Source organism: Amia ocellicauda, chromosome 8 (assembly GCF_036373705.1).
Source record: "Amia ocellicauda isolate fAmiCal2 chromosome 8, fAmiCal2.hap1, whole genome shotgun sequence".
NCBI classification, from domain to species: domain Eukaryota; kingdom Metazoa; phylum Chordata; class Actinopteri; order Amiiformes; family Amiidae; genus Amia; species Amia ocellicauda.
This window is the reverse complement of record NC_089857.1, coordinates 41,327,166-41,344,751: the sequence shown is the minus strand read 5'-3', so window position 1 is coordinate 41,344,751 and position 17,586 is coordinate 41,327,166. Positions and strand designations below refer to the sequence as shown.

Sequence of the window (17,586 nt, the reverse complement as noted above, 5' to 3'; positions counted from 1 at the left end):
TAAGCACAGTGGAGACTGGTAGTAAACCTAGTTCTAGAGTTTGAAAAGAACAGATCGGTTTGGGAAAATACAGTGATGGACTAAGTGAGACCACAATCACTCTACAGTTTGAACATGTTGGGGTGTCACTCCAGAGCAACACATTATAAATTAGTCAAAATCAAGTTTCACAATAATATAATCCGAAATAATATTAGCAAAAACATTAAAACCCTTGATAGACAGACAGACACACAAAGCACAACCGCTACACTCAGTCCCTGAAAGCAGATGTAATGAAAGTAAAACAAACTGAATGGTTCCTTGCTTATAATGTAGAGTATTAAAGTGCACAGATATAAATCATGAACACAGAGCAGGATATGTATTCAGAAGGGACGACCATATAGTAGCTTTCCTCCACTAGTGATGTCACCAATGGATTTCGCATAGAGTGGAAATAAAGTGTGTGGAAATGTCCGCTTTTACACGATCTGCAGACTTTGCTATCCGAGCCGCAATGACACAGCTAGTGACAATTTGTTTGAACTTCAATGTTGAAACAAAATTCAAATTGATATTCAATCCATATTCTTCCATTTCCCATTCTTCTCTGACTTCTGTGGGTCTGTCATTTTCCTGCACTGATTTCAAAGTATGAAGTTGCTTTAGACTTGCCAATTAGGAAATATATATATACACACACACACAGATACAGTGAGGGGAAAAAAGTATTTGATCCCCTGCTGATTTTGTACGTTTGCCCACTGACAAAGAAATGATCAGTCTATAATTTTAATGGTAGGTGTATTTTAACAGTGAGAGACAGAATAACAACAAAAAAATCCAGAAAAACGCATTTCAAAAAAGTTATAAATTGATTTGCATGTTAATGAGGGAAATAAGTATTTGACCCCTTCGACTTAGTACTTGGTGGCAAAACCCTTGTTGGCGATCACAGAGGTCAGACGTTTCTTGTAGTTGGCCACCAGGTTTGCACACATCTCAGGAGGGATTTTGTCCCACTCCTCTTTGCAGATCCTCTCCAAGTCATTAAGGTTTCGAGGCTGACATTTGGCAACTCGAACCTACAGCTCCCTCCACAGATTTTCTATGGGATTAAGGTCTGTAGACTGGCTAGGCCACTCCAGGACCTTAATGTGCTTCTTCTTGAGCCACTCCTTTGTTGCCTTGGCTGTGTGTTTTGGGTCATTGTCATGCTGGAATACCCATCCACGACCCATTTTCAATGCCCTGGCTGAGGGAAGGAGGTTCTCACCCAAGATTTGACGGTACATGGCCCCGTCCATCGTCCCTTTGATGCGGTGCAGTTGTCCTGTCCCCTTAGCAGAAAAACACCCCCAAAGCATAATGTTTCCACCTCCATGTTTGACGGTGGGGATGGTGTTCTTGGGGTCATTCCTCCTCCTCCAAACACGGCAAGTTGAGTTGATGCCAAAGAGCTCGATTTTGGTCTCATCTGACCACAACACTTTCACCCAGTTCTCCTCTGAATCATTCAGATGTTGGCAAACTTCTGACGGGCCTGTACATGTGCTTTCTTGAGCAGGGGGGCCTTGCGGGCGCTGCAGGATTTCAGTCCTTCACGACATAGTGTGTTACCAATTGTTTTCCTGGTGACTATGGTCCCAGCTGCCTTGAGATCATTAACAAGATCCTCCCGTGTAGTTCTGGGCTGATTCCTCACCGTTCTCATGATCATTGAAACTCCACGAGGTGAGATCTTGCATGGAGCCCCAGACCGAGGGAGACTGACCGTTATTTTGTGTTTCTTCCATTTGCGAATAATCGCACCAACTGTTGTCACCTTCTCACCAAGCTGCTTGGCGATGGTCTTGTAGCCCATTCCAGCCTTGTGTAGGTCTACAATCTTGTCCCTGACTTCCTTGGACAGCTCTTTGGTCTTGGCCATGGTGGAGAGTTTGGAATCTGATTGATTGATTGCTTCTGTGGACAGGTGTCTTTTATACAGGTAACGAACTGAGATTAGGAGCACTCCCTTTAAGAGAGTGCTCCTAATCTCAGCTCGTTACCTGTATAAAAGACACCTGGGAGCCAGAAATCTTGCAGATTGATAGGGGATCAAATACTTATTTCCTTCATTAACATGCAAATCAAATTTATAACTTTTTTGAAATGCGTTTTTCTGGATTTTTGTGTTGTTATTCTGTCTCTCACTGTTAAAAAAACACCTACAACTAAAATTATAGACTGATCATTTCTTTGTCAGTGGGCAAACGTACAAAATCAGCAGTGCATCAAATACTTTTTTTCCCTCACTGTATATATATATGCACACCTATACATATATACACACACACACATATATATATATTTATATATAGACACTCACCTAAAGGATTATTAGGAACACCATACTAATACTGTGTTTGACCCCCTTTCGCCTTCAGAACTGCCTTAATTCTACGTGGCATTGATTCAACAAGGTGCTGAAAGCATTCTTTAGAAATGTTGGCCCATATTGATAGGATAGCATCTTGCAGTTGATGGAGATTTGTGGGATGCACATCCAGGGCACGAAGCTCCCGTTCCACCACATCCCAAAGATGCTCTATTGGGTTGAGATCTGGTGACTGTGGGGGCCAGTTTAGTACAGTGAACTCATTGTCATGTTCAAGAAACCAATTTGAAACGATTCGACCTTTGTGACATGGTGCATTATCCTGCTGGAAGTAGCCATCAGAGGATGGGTACATGGTGGTCATAAAGGGATGTACATGGTCAGAAACAATGCTCAGGTAGGCCGTGGCATTTAAACGATGCCCAATTGGCACTAAGGGGCCTAAAGTGTGCCAAGAAAACATCCCCCACACCATTACACCACCACCACCAGCCTGCACAGTGGTAACAAGGCATGATGGATCCATGTTCTCATTCTGTTTACGCCAAATTCTGACTCTACCATCTGAATGTCTCAACAGAAATGGAGACTCATCAGACCAGGCAACATTTTTCCTGTCTTCAACTGTCCAATTTTGGTGAGCTTGTGCAAATTGTAGCCTCTTTTTCCTATTTGTAGTGGAGATGAGTGGTACCCGGTGGGGTCTTCTGCTGTTGTAGCCCATCCGCCTCAAGGTTGTACGTGTTGTGGCTTCACAAATGCTTTGCTGCATACCACGGTTGTAACGAGTGGTTATTTCAGTCAAAGTTGCTCTTCTATCAGCTTGAATCAGTCGGCCCATTCTCCTCTGACCTCTAGCATCAACAAGGCATTTTCGCCCACAGGACTGCCGCATACTGGATGTTTTTCCCTTTTCACACCATTCTTTGTAAACCCTAGAAATGGTTGTGCGTGAAAATCCCAGGAACTGAGCAGATTGTGAAATACTCAGACCGGCCCGTCTGGCACCAACAACCATGCCACGCTCAAAATTGCTTAAATCACCTTTCTTTCCCATTCAGACATTCAGTTTGGAGTTCAGGAGATTGTCTTGACCAGGACCACACCCCTAAATGCATTGAAGCAACTGCCATGTGACTGGTTGGTTAGATAATTGCATTAATGAGAAATTGAACAGGTGTTCCTAATAATCCTTTAGGTGAGTGTATATATATATATATTTAGAAACAAGACAGATTTTGCCTGTCTTGTTTCTAAATTTCTAATCTGCAACGAAGAAATGTACTAACACGGTGGAAAAATGCCGCAACTATAGGCCAGACAAGAACCTCAACATTAAACCCCTGACATCTTTGACCACGATGAATCTGGAGTAATTACAATTATTTTTTAAAGTAGCTTAATTTCCATAGTCATGCTTCTGTTTTGCGTTTTTGTTTTTTTTTACAAAATCCCTTTAAAATAGTAAAATAAAGTTAAATCTGAACAGTAAGGTCAAAATAAAATTGATAAATAAATACAGTAAAAGACTGGGTGGAATTTGTTCCACACCATATGCATGACTGGGCATTTCTTCAAATATATATATATATAGTTGGTGAATATTTTAACGCATATTCTATTACAGTATGTAATTTATGTTACAAATGTTGTATGCTGGATGTAAACTGTGAAAATGAATAATGACAAACACAACTTGCTGACACAGTAGCGCCGCCTGAGGAAAGATTCTCAGGTTAAATCAGTCATTATTATCCAACGCAAGAAGTCTGTAAATGTGCCCAAAACCAAAGTGTACACCAGGATATCTTGCAACAGCTAGAGGTAGGTCAGAAGCAGAGCTGTATATAGTGTTAGATCCCTTAATGAGGAATACGGTTGCGATTGATTTTAGCCACAGGGTGCCACATGCGGCAACAACAACAAAGTAGCAAAACATGCCATTAAGTGAAGGAGGAAAAATCCCCGGAAAACAACAAGATGAGTATTATGGCAAATGTTTACTTATTCCTAGATGTACCGCGCATTTAATTTAAGATTTGATATTGCAACACTAGCAGCAGTTTCATTAATATTATATACACACAAACAAGCAGACACATTATCCAGCATTGACAATAGACATGTGACTCAATTTGTAATTGTGAAGATTCCAGTAAATAACTTTAGTTTCCTCACTATAATTTCTTTAGCATCTAAGATAATGCTCTTGATTATTAAAGTAGCATAAAAAAAAGCTAATTTTCTTCCAGTGCATTTTTATACCATAATTAATACACGATTTGACTACTGATACATGACTGGATGGTTAAATCATTTCATAGTATAAAATTTAAGATTGTAATCATTCCACGAGTTACCACATCTCTAAAGATATTTAGCAATTAAAAACGACACAATTTGCTTTCAAGGCAGTTTCTATGTAGGACACTGAAACTTCCTCCTGAGATAAACAAAAGCTCTCGAAAATATACTGATGAAATAAAGAATACTGAAGTGAACTGTCCGCTTTGTAATTTTAATACCACTAATTTTGGATTGTACTTTACTTCTACTCTGCATCTCTATCAATGAGTAGTAATCTCAAGCATAGTTCGTCTGAAATATGCTCATGTCACAGAGGAAAACATGTTTCAATACTTAGAGTATAACAATACAAATACATTTGAATAATTATTTTAATATTATTGAGTCTTTCATGGAAAAAGAAACCAGCAGTGCTTTAATTTAGACTCACAGATACACCTCCACCTCAGCAGTAATTTGGGAGAAGGTTCATTATGAAAAGGCAAGTTATAGCAGGCCGTATAAACCTGACAATTTAATTGTACGCCGACAAATTATACCATGCTGACTTTTACATATTGGGCAGAACAAAATGTCAATCCAAAGGCAGCTTTCAAAGTCACACATTACAATACCAGAATACACAGGAGAACGGCATGGGAGAATAATGTGAAACAATTGCCTGTGCTGTTCTTCCATTAAGAGTTTCAAATAATCCAATAAAAGCAAATCCGTAGAAAAGTCAGAGTTTTAATGACTTCAAATGAATTTAAAAGCATAAAGTACTGGAAGTTTCAGATTGTAACAAAAGGGAAACAAATTCATGAAATTTCCATTGGAATCTGAAAAGAAATCTCTAGAAAGTTACTTTGGTTCCTCACACTGCGGCAAAACTAAAATTTTACATTAAAATAATATTGCATTTACCAATTCCATAATTATACACAGGACTAAAACCTAATGTTAGCTGCAGGCGATCTCTTCAATGCATAAGCACAATGAAGCAAAACCCAAAGTGTAAGAACAAAAGCCAAGCTCTCGCCCCATGCTTCAACTTTTAGATTTAAATTTCACCTTTAAAATAAATTAAAGTGGATCTTTCAAGTATTTCTGGTTATGCCAAGGGAACGCGTGTGGATGGTCAGCAATACAGAAGTGTGCACGCTGGGAAGGGCTTCATTAGCGGTCCAAATGACCTGCGGTTTCCTTACATGTAGTTATTAATATAATTTTATGTTATCTAAATTTCAAAATGTGTCAAAAGACTTTCAAATGCCAGGAACCTGATCATACGCTTGCAATTAAATATTGGCCCTGCTTGAAAACAGCTATTCCTTCTTACTTCATATATACCTATTTTACATTATCTCAACACCATCAACCCATATCGATCCATATCGACCCTGCTGGATGAAGGCTCCCCAAGATGTTTGCACTTGCTTTTCTACATCACACCTGCAAAGTGTATGATTTAATCTACCCATCTTCTATGTGCTTGTCTTCTCTCGGGATCCATTCAATAGCTTCCTTTGTCCCTCTATGATCTGTTCTTCTTGCAATGTGTTCTTCATTGCCATTTTAATATTCTCACTCGATGTTGTCTTTCCGCATCTTTGCGTGCTCCTTTGAGTCGTCCGCAGTTTCTGTATACTTTTTTTGCATTTAGTGACCAGGTTTCATAGTCATAAGTGAGCACAGGTAGTATGCAGTGATCAAATACTTTTCTATTCAGGCAAGTGGGTAGATGTCCACACACACTAGATATAGTGTATACACTCACCTAAAGGATTATTAGGAACACCATACTAATACTGTGTTTGACCCCCTTTCGCCTTCAGAACTGCCTTAATTCTACGTGGCATTGATTCAACAAGGTGCTGAAAGCATTCTTTAGAAATGTTGGTCCATATTGATAGGATAGCATCTTGCAGTTGATGGAGATTTGTGGGATGCACATCCAGGGCACGAAGCTCCCGTTCCACCACATCCCAAAGATGCTCTATTGGGTTGAGATCTGGTGACTGTGGGGGCCAGTTTAGTACAGTGAACTCATTGTCATGTTCAAGAAACCAATTTGAAATTATTCGACCTTTGTGACATGGTGCATTATCCTGCTGGAAGTAGCCATCAGAGGATGGGTACATGGTGGTCATAAAGGGATGGACATGGTCAGAAACAATGCTCAGGTAGGCCGTGGCATTTAAACGATGCCCAATTGGCACTAAGGGGCCTAAAGTGTGCCAAGAAAACATCCCCCACACCATTACACCACCACCACCAGCCTGCACAGTGGTAACAAGGCATGATGGATCCATGTTCTCATTCTGTTTACGCCAAATTCTGACTCTACCATCTGAATGTCTCAACAGAAATGGAGACTCATCAGACCAGGCAACATTTTTCCTGTCTTCAACTGTCCAATTTTGGTGAGCTTGTGCAAATTGTAGCCTCTTTTTCCTATTTGTAGTGGAGATGAGTGGTACCGGGTGGGGTCTTCTGCTGTTGTAGCCCATCCGCCTCAAGGTTGTACGTGTTGTGGCTTCACAAATGCTTTGCTGCATACCTCGGTTGTAACGAGTGGTTATTTCAGTCAAAGTTGCTCTTCTAACAGCTTGAATCAGTCGGCCCATTCTCCTCTGACGTCTAGCATCAACAAGGCATTTTCGCCCACAGGACTGCCGCATACTGGATGCGTTTCCCTTTTCACACCATTCTTTGTAAACCCTAGAAATGGTTGTGCGTGAAAATCCCAGTAACTGAGCAGATTGTGAAATACTCAGACCGGCCCGTCTGGCACCAACAACCATGCCACGCTCAAAATTGCTTAAATCACCTGTCTTTCCCATTCAGACATTCAGTTTGGAGTTCAGGAGATTGTCTTGACCAGGACCACACCCCTAAATGCATTGAAGCAACTGCCATGTGATTGGTTGGTTAGATAATTGCATTAATGAGAAATTGAACAGGTTTTCCTAATAATCCTTTAGGTGAATGTATATCTCTGAGTGAAACTGGAGAAATAATGTTGTCTGCAAAATGTATTACCCTAGGCAATATATTTTGGGAGAGATCAGCTAGGCCAGTATTTTTTTTATATATATATATATATATATACATACACACACACACACACACACACACTATTTCCCCAGATAATTTTATATAGGTTTGTATTTGTCTGTCAAGAAGTCATAGAATCATCATAAAAGCGATACAAGGCAGAAGGACGGGAAAGTACCTACACTGCACACACACAAAAACCTACTTTTATACACACAACCTACAGGATATGATGGGTAAAAGCAAAATGAAGCCTTCTGATATCAACGTCAATGATGTGATTCCCATTTCCTCAAATCTTGTAGAAAATATATTAAATGAGGAGAGAGCAGGGTGAGAACGTGAGGAGATGGAGTAACATGAATCGATAAGGACTTGGGCACGTGTCCCAGGGCATGTTAAAACGCATAAACTGTGATGAAGCACACATGTACCCGGGGAGAGAAGAGAGAGAATATAGGGGAAGCGCCGCAGAAACAGCCGTGCCTGAACTGTGAGCAATTGCCACGGGTGTCGAATTGGTTTCATCTTGTTCACGTAATCTATCTTGCTGCTCACATTCATGCCTTTTCTTCATGTGAGAATTCATGCAGGAATTTGATGCTTTATAAGATCTGGCAGTCGTTTTAAATAAAGTATTAACATCTGAAGCAAACAAAAAAGAAAAGTATGACTGTTCGTTCACTGTTGCCAAGTAACAACTTATTTTTGGAAAGGTGTAGAAGGTATATAGAGCAGATATTTTCCTCCTTCACCTCAGAGTCATCAGTGCTCATGAGAGAAAGCCTCGGCTTAACAGTTTAAAAGATTAGGTCGAAGCCACAACCTTGCTTCCTCAGAGACAAGTTGCCATCAACGTCACCAGCAGGTGACATCTGACACCTACATGGGCAGTGCATGTGTGTGTGTGCGTGTGCAGGCGTGTGCGGAGCTGCTATGTTCCTTCATACGAACACTTGAAGGTTAAAACTAATTCTCATATGCAAGAAAACTATGAATCTGATTAACCAAAGGCAGTTTCAGAAATGCAGACTGCAAAATGGAGAATGTGTTTTATTAAAGCCGTGGCGGCTCAGTTAGCCGCAGCCTGATATAGTAACTGTCATGTGTGCCTTTTCCAAACACACGTGTTCCCAGGCATACGGCACTGAATCTTGAATGTTTGTATTAGGTGAAATAAATAACATCAAGGCGATGGTTATCAATCATTTCAAGACGTTCCATTCCTCGTGCCAGTGAGGTCAGAAGTTACCTCAGAGCACGGGTTGACCGCTTAACGAAGATGAATTTACAACCCGAACAGAAAGTTCATCCTTCCTCACTTTGGGAAGGTCTAACAAAAAACAAAAGTTTCGGTATTCTAGATGTTGTTTGGTTTCAAGCTAAAGAAACGGTCCAGTTACTCACGTACTAAGGAAGTGTTCAACCGCTCAACATCTCTGACATCAGCGTAAGTCCTGGAATCATGAGAAGACCACCAGGATAATGGGTTGTTAAAGCAGGTCCAACTAAGATAGCAGACGTTTAATCAATACGAGACCCGTAATTAGAGGGTTAGACTCCATCGGCTTTATTTCATCAGGGGTCACATTAGACTGCGAAAGGTTTAATTAGTGGCACCTGCACCTCCAACCTTCAGTGAAGCAGCTAATCACTTGACATAAAAACTATAATCTTACATTTGGTTTACTCCCAAGGACTATCTGTGACATCAAACCAGTGTTTTTGATCGTTTAGCTGGTGGGTGGCTTTTGTTACAAATTTATTGATTTATTTTTGTCAATTAGTGCTTGATGATAACATTAATTAGGAAAAAAAGGCTAATCAAGGTCCTGTTATACACAAAGTAGTAATTACATACCAACACAAGTTATATTTAAATGAGTAATAATTGACTTGGTGTCTCCTACTACTGTACAGATTTTATACTACATACAAAAGATTGCTTTTCACAAGCAAATTCCTCCCAAACCGCCAGTCTATTACTAAACATGTTAATTTAAATATTAGCCATCAAGGAACATTTAAATATTATTAGCCAGGTTAATGATGTATTAAACTATGCTTGTAATTGAATTCAATACATTTCCTTTTAATAGAAACAAAAGTTGGAAGAGGAAGTAAAATCAAATATTAAACAGAAGTTTGCCACAATCTCAGCATGATCTCTGACTTAATGAGTCACATTGGAACCAGGAAAGATATGGGTCTCAACTCAAATACCGCATCCGAATCGCTGCATCTCAGTAAACCCACCCAGCAATGAACATGTAAATGAGAAGCAACCCCTTAAAAAAAAATAATCTCGGTCAGCACTAACCTGGTTAACAAATCCCTAAGAAATACAAGATAAAAGGCCTCAGGTGTTCAGTGTACTGTATGGCAGGGGTATTACTGCCATTGCAAATCTCTTATTTTACGATCTAATAAACTTAACCCAGACAAGTAAAGAACTCGCTAAACGGCATGGAGGGGTCTTTTCAATAATGAAAAACAAAAAGTGCATGATCTGAATGTGTCACGTTCGAGATTTGAGGATATTAGGTTACACTGATTCCAATAGCACCTGGACCAGAACAGAAACATTTCATGAACAATTATTTAATCCAAAAAACACATTTCTGGGGTTTTCCGATATGCACTTCTAAACCTGACAATCATTTCCAGCAGCAGCAGCGGTGCTAGATCTCAACAACTCCCCCCCGTTCACTGAAGCGTTCACAGGCTTTAAATGAGCGAGGGTATACCCTTTAATCTTCTTCACTTCTGCTGATTGCTCCATCAGTCCAGGCTGGCTTGACAAACACAGACGCTGCCCTCTCGAGGAACTCAGAGGAGAGAAGTTTGTTCCTCTGTGATTATCTACTGGGAAGACTTTCTGAAACATGCAGATAGAAGATGATCACATCTGCTTCGATTCATTCCCAGCTGGTCTTCATTCGGGCCTCTGTGGGGACCGTACCTGGGACTACTTGGCCACAGGTTTTGAGCCCAATGCAACAACTTGAGCTCTAAAGAGCAACGTGCGGGAAAAATGCCGGCTGACAGCTGGCCCTACTTCAACCAAGTATGGATGGAACTGGCTTGCCAGCTAGGTTCCTTGCCCAGACCTACACCAGAGAAAAGCAGGGGGGTTGGGCATCTAATCAGTGAACCAAAGTGGAAGAGTATGGTGGCAACAGAAGGCAGCAGAAACAATGCCAAACTGGGGGCCGGTCTTCAGCTGTACTCGCCTGTAATACATGAACACATGCAGCAAACAGAGATTTATCTTCCTCCCTCCTGATTTGATTTAAATGAGCACAAACATACATCCCACATTCAATGGCACCATGACAAGAGTCGCCATTTCTCACCAGATTTTTTATATGCAGCAATATGTCGTTCCTTTAACCCCACCTTCATTGAGAGAATTGGTAGGGAAGCGATACCACAGAGCATTGTTACTCATTCTCCATTATGATACGAAACCTTGCAGGTTACAAACATCTACAGATGACATATTTGCGTTATCTCTGTACTGATACTGTAATCAAACACCAAAAGCATCAAACCTATTAGTGTCTGTTATCAAATTAACTAATCCTCAAATCCCTTGAATGAATCTGTTACTTAGAAGACTTGCTGGTAGAAAACTAACAAAGCTGAGGCAATCTATCTGCACCCTATCCTTACACACAGTTTATATGTTGACATTTAATTATGAAGTTTAATGCTTCCATTTTCTAAGATGCATTGGGTTTCTTTATCTAAAGCGACACACAAAGCCTGCCAATGAAAAATGCCTACAATCGCTGCTGCATTCTTCATTCCAGTTCACAACTGTTTATAACAAACTGCACCGTCTAACAGTTTTCAAATAATCATTAGTTCAGTAATGAAAGTTTCACTATGGGAACTCTTTTTGCATACTTCAATTTTTCAATAAAGATATCGCTAATTTGCACCATATATGAGCAAGACGTTGGTTTGAAATGACTGAGGGATTATTTTAATTCAGTAATGTCAATCTGCAAAACCACTGATAATTTTTTCCTTCTCTCTCTCCATTTTTATGAGGGTTACGGAGTAATTTACACTGGAACCTGATAACCTACAACAGGTGTGCTTACTTGATGGACATGTAGCCGAGGAGAGAGAATTTCATTAAATTCCTGACTATGCTATTTAAAACGTCGCTCTCACACTTTTCATTAAGGGTATCTAACCCGTGGATGCGTCTGAATCGCATGCCTTTCCTTTGGCTAGGACAAAGAAGCAATAGTCTTCTTCCACATGTCTTTAAATGCAATATTTTTGAGGAATGTGACCTGAATGTAGATCATTTAAGTAGATGTAGAATAATTATTTCAGTAGATTAGAATTGAGTTTTAAATAATTGAGTTTATTGGAATAAATCAGGCTCTAAAGGGAGTGAAAAATATTTTTTTTTGTAAATCAGCTAGATAATTCACATGTGGCCATAGTACATAAGAACATATGCCAATAAAGTTTATTGAATAAACAGTTACACAGTATATGCAACTCATGGACTGGGGCTATTTAAAAAAAATATCACCTAAACCTTTTCCCCCTAAATATGTGTATATATGCACAAGTATACACACACATACATAGGTAATATATTCCACATACAGTACTGTGCAAAAGTTTTAGGAAGGTGTGAAAAAATGTAGACAAATCTACATCAAATCCATATTTGGTGTGACCACCCTTTGCCTTCAAAACAACAATCAATTCTTCTAGGTACACTTGCACAAAGTCAGGGATTTTGTAGGCATATAGTCAGGTGTATGATTAAACAATTATACCAAATGATCATCAATTCTATATGTAGGTTGAAACAATCATTAACTGAAACAGAAACAGCTGTGTAGGAGGAATAAAACTGGGTGAGGAACAGCCAAACTCAGATAACAAGGTGAAGTTGCTGAAGACAGTTTACTGTCAAAAGTCATACACCATGGCAAGACTGAGCACAGCAACAAGACACAAGGTAGTTCTACTGCATCAGCAAGGTCTCTCCCAGGCAGACATTTCAAGTCATACAGGGGTTTCCAGATGTGCTGTCCAAGCTCTTTTGAAGAAGCACAAAGAAACAATGCTGAGGACCGTAGACGCAGTGGTCGGCCAAGGAAACTTACTGCAGCAGATGAAAGACACATCATGCTTTCTTCCCTTCACAATCGGAAGATGTCCAGCAGTGCCATCAGCTCAGAATTGGCAGAAAACAGTGGGACCCTGGTACACCCATCTACTGTCCGGAGACATCTGGTCAGAAGTGGCCTTCATGGAAGACTTGCGGCCAAAAAGCCATACCTCTGACATGGCAACAAAGCCAAGCGACTCAACTATGCACAAAACACAGGAACTGGGGTGCAGAAAAACGACAGCAGGTGCTCTGGACTGATGAGTCAGAATCTGAAATATTTGGCTGTAGCAGAAGGCAGTTTGTTCACCGAAGGGCTGGAGAGCGGTACACAAATGAGTGTCTGCAGGCAACAGTGAAGCATGGTGGAGGTTCCTTGCACGTTTGGGGCTGCATTTCTGCAAATGGAGTTGGGGATTTGGTCAGAATTAATGGTCTCCTCAATGCTGAGAAGTACAGGCAGATACTTATCCATCATGCAATACCATCAGGGAGGCATCTGATTGGCTCCAAATTTATTCAGCAGCATAACAACGACCCCAAACATACAGCGACAGTCATTAAGAACTATCTTCAGTGTAAAGAAGAACAAGGAGTCCAGGAAGAGATGGTATGGCCCCCACAGAGCCCTGATCTCAACATCATCGAGTCTGTCTGGGATTACACGAAGAGAGAGGAGCAGCTGAGGTGCCTAAATCCACAGAAGAACTGTGGTTAGTTCTCCAAGATGTTTGGGCCAACGTACCTGCCGAGTTCCTTCAAATACTGTGTGCAAGTGAACCTAGAAGAGTTGATGCTGTTTTGAAGGCAAAGGGTGGTCACACCAAATATGGATTTGATGTAGATTTTTCTTCTGTTCACTCACTTTGCATTTAGTTAATTGATAAATATAATCTATAATCTATAAATCTATTTTTGAAAGCATTCTTACTTTACAGCATTTACACCTGCCTAAAACTTTTGCATAGTACTGTATATAGTATGTGTATCGAATAATGGAATATACATAATCATTGAAATACACAGTAAAGTAAAAGGGACTTTTACATAGCTACAAGTAGATTCAACTTTAAAGGTTCTACTGTAAATCTAACATCCACTGATTACTACAATAAATCAGTTAAGCAATTCAGGGACCAACCAAACGCATAGCTGGTTTGTGTACACAGGCTGATATGATAAATAACTATGCTTGCTTTCCTAAGTAGACTGTAGGGTTTTTGTGTCAGTATAACACTTCAGACAAGAGCAGTGCAGAGACGAGCACAAGAGAAATAGGTTTTTCTGAGGTTACGGTTTAGGAGGATATTATACTCAATATTGACTGTGCATACTTGTGATGTGAGTAGTGACTGATGCAATATAAAGCGGTGCGATTTCTCCTACGGGTTACTTTTATTATCATGACAACACACCTGCCTTTAGAGACGGACGGTGGCTGCAATCAGACCGCTGCGTCCGCAACATACATACAGCTTGATCATTCTACAGATTTCCAGGTGAAATTACACAATCACGCTTTCCTGGGTAATGATATTTGCCATTACAAGTCGCATAACGTGCTTGTTTTATAATGCCTCAAACCACTTTGTGTAATTATCTATGCTCCGTCTTGGGAGGTAGGTAAGCACTTAAGAGCTCTGTGGCAGCGATGCCGAGGGAAAATCACAACGCAGACAAGCCTGATATTATTGAGATCCTTCGGCCGTGATTTACAGTTAATTTCCGACCTAGGTCAGCAAGTGAGCAGTGACACATTATATTACACCGCAGAGTGAGACCTTTAATCTGATTAAGTACTGAGACTGCAGGCTCTGTTCCTCCGTCTGTCTGGAGAAAGAGGAGGTGTGGGGGGTGTGGGCAGGCGACATCCAGGAAGCCTACTGAGCTAAAAACAGCTCCACCTTTTCCAGGTAACACAGATTATAAAGTTCATATGATGTTTTGTCAAGGGAATTTAACTGCCTGCTTCTGAGAACAGAGGTCAAGGGTGAATCATAATAGAGGGCACTGGACAGCATAACTGTGCTAAACGCAGTCAGGAGCGCTTACCGAGCAGGGCGGACATGTTCTGGAAGATCCTGAGGAGCTCAGGAGTGATGGAGGGGCTGTTCTCCAGGGTCACTAACCTGGAAATGGGAACAGAGCAGAGCGGCATGTTTCAACATTCATATGCAAAACAGTTAGGAACAAAATTAAAGCGTTTCAAAACAGAAAGAATACTCAGATATGACTTCAAAATCATGAAAGGCATCGACCACATCACACCAGAGGAGCTTTTCCAGATCAGCAGGGACACACGCACCCGGGGACACAAATGGAAATTGGGCTTCAAGGCATTCAAGACAGAAAACAGGAGACACTTCTTCACACAGAGAGGCGTCACAATCTGAACAAACTCCCCAGCGATGTGGCTGAAGAGACAATTTGGGAACATTCAAAAACAGACTGGATAGGATCCTCGGATCACTTAGTTATTAATGGACACCAAACGAGCACGATGGAGCGAATGGGCTCCTCTCGATTGGACACTTTCTTATGTTCCTAACTGGGATCGTACTTACTTATAAAGCTTGTGTACGTTTTCTGTAAAATATGCCAGATCTTTCATGTGAGGCATTGTAATGGCACTCGGAACACATGCTTTTGTGTGAAGACACTCAGTGTCACGGTTTATGGAAAGCTCTCAGAAGATCTTCATGTCATCATGTAACACAGCAGTAATAACTAAGTAATAATGTAGTGTAATGCAGCTATAATCAGGCTTGGTTAAGTAGCAGAAAATGACAATTAATCTTCACGTGTTTATCCACGGTAATCAGGATTATAGTCTAAGCAGTACTTTTACATACTTATGCTGTATTCTGATAAAAAAAAAAAAAGTTAAATAGACAAAAACTATTTAAATAATAAGGATAATTATAATTTATACCAAAACATTCAAATAGTTTGGAAAGGTTGAATTCTTCTACATCATATTTGAAAGGCATTTTTCTCATGAGAATTCACCTCAGATGATCTACTGCAATAAGTTTCACTTTCAGTAAAAAAATGGAAATGTATTTCACACATTCCTTCCCCTCAGCAAGAACCAATTTATGATCTTTGTCTTCTTTAATATCGGGTCTTCTACGAAGATACCAAAAGGCCTTTACTTCCTACACACCTGCTCATAAAATGACTCTAATGTATGCTTAAAAAAAGATAAGAAAATGCTTTTAGTATCCATGGCAACCTCCTAAAACCAATGACTTCCATCACAAAGAGCAATAAATAAATAAATACAAAGAAACAGAAAGAAGCTGGGAAGAACAAGGATATAAAGATATGAGGCCCCTATGAAGGTACTTTAAGTCTTTCATCATTTCAAACTGTCCTTTTCAAAGAAATTACAGATTATAGAAAGTATGTTCTGCGATGCTACGTCTTATCGAGCCACAATCAAACAATCACAGCAACACAAATGGACAACATTCACATCACCCTCAAAACAGCCGAAAATGTATAATAAGGGCAAAAGATTTGGAAATGTATTAAATCTGTTCACTTTACCTCTGGTGTTTCTTAAGAGCAAGAATTGGAAATGACTTAGAAGACAGAGGAAATGATTGTACTTCAAGTAGGGATCCAGAACTGGTGCAATAACTCAAAACCTCTAAATCAAGTTTTTTTTGTTGTTTTTTTTTTCCCAGAAGTTGTTTCCTGTCTGGAAAGTCAGTCTGAAAATTCTCAGGTCTAAAGTATGATGAATAATAAATTACACTATAAAGTCAGTAATTTACTTAAATAACTGGCTATTGGTACAAATGTTTAATATGCACAGGACGGTTCTTCGAATCAGAGGGCACACTTAATTTAGCTAAGTACCTGTTGTTTTTACCACAGGTGTGCCCCAAGGCTCTGTCCTGGGTCCCCTCCTGTTTCTCTATACACACACACACTATGGGCCCCTCACCGCATCCAATGGTTTGTCCTACTATTTCTATGCAGATGGTGCCCAGATCTTCCAATCTTTTCCTTCTTCTGACCTCTCATCCCCTCTTGCATGTCTTAATGTGTATCTGCAGTTGGACACACTCAAATCACCTCAAAGTCATCCATGCTAAACCTGATCTCCTCCTCTTTCCCTCACCTTCTGCTGATCTCTCCATCTCAATTCCACTGAAAACTACAACACTCTCCCCCTCTTCCTAGAACCTAGGAACCACCCTCGATCCTGCGCTCTCCTACACTCGGCACATCACCACGCTGACACGCACCTGCCAATTCTTCCTGAGCAACATACGCCGAATCCGACCCTTCCTCACCAACTACTCGACTCAGCTGCTTGTCCAGTCCCTGGTCCTCTCCCACCTGGACTACTGCAACTCCCTTCTGGCCGGCCTGCCTGCAACTACTACCTGCCCGCTCCAGCTAATCCAGAACTCTGCGGCTTGTCTGGTGTCTCTCTGCCCGATTCACACACGCTACTTTTTATTTTGAATTTCTACTTTGTGTATTAACATTTAATTGCTTGTGTAAACAAGTCGCCCCTTGGATAAGGGTGTCTGCCAAGAAATAGATAATATAAAATGTGTAAAAAGCATGCACAGTAGAGTTGCAACAATCAATTCTTGTTTCCAGGTATAATGAACATTGATTACAATATGCAGTGAGGAATGGTCATGTCACCACTTAAACACATGGTGGTTTATATTCAAAGGTTCATGACAAAGCAGGTTGTGAAAAT

At 40.4% G+C, this 17,586-nt stretch overlaps 1 protein-coding gene across 1 annotated transcript in view; it reads right to left on the bottom strand.

The window, feature by feature from the left end:
* The window catches only part of ipo11 (importin 11), a 179,150-nt gene that overhangs the window by 83,797 nt on the left and 77,767 nt on the right, over positions 1-17,586 (bottom strand). The window contains exon 22 of the mRNA XM_066711430.1: positions 14,910-14,986. Within this exon, the coding sequence (XP_066567527.1) occupies positions 14,910-14,986 (77 nt within the window). The remainder of the gene's footprint in view (positions 1-14,909; positions 14,987-17,586) is intronic.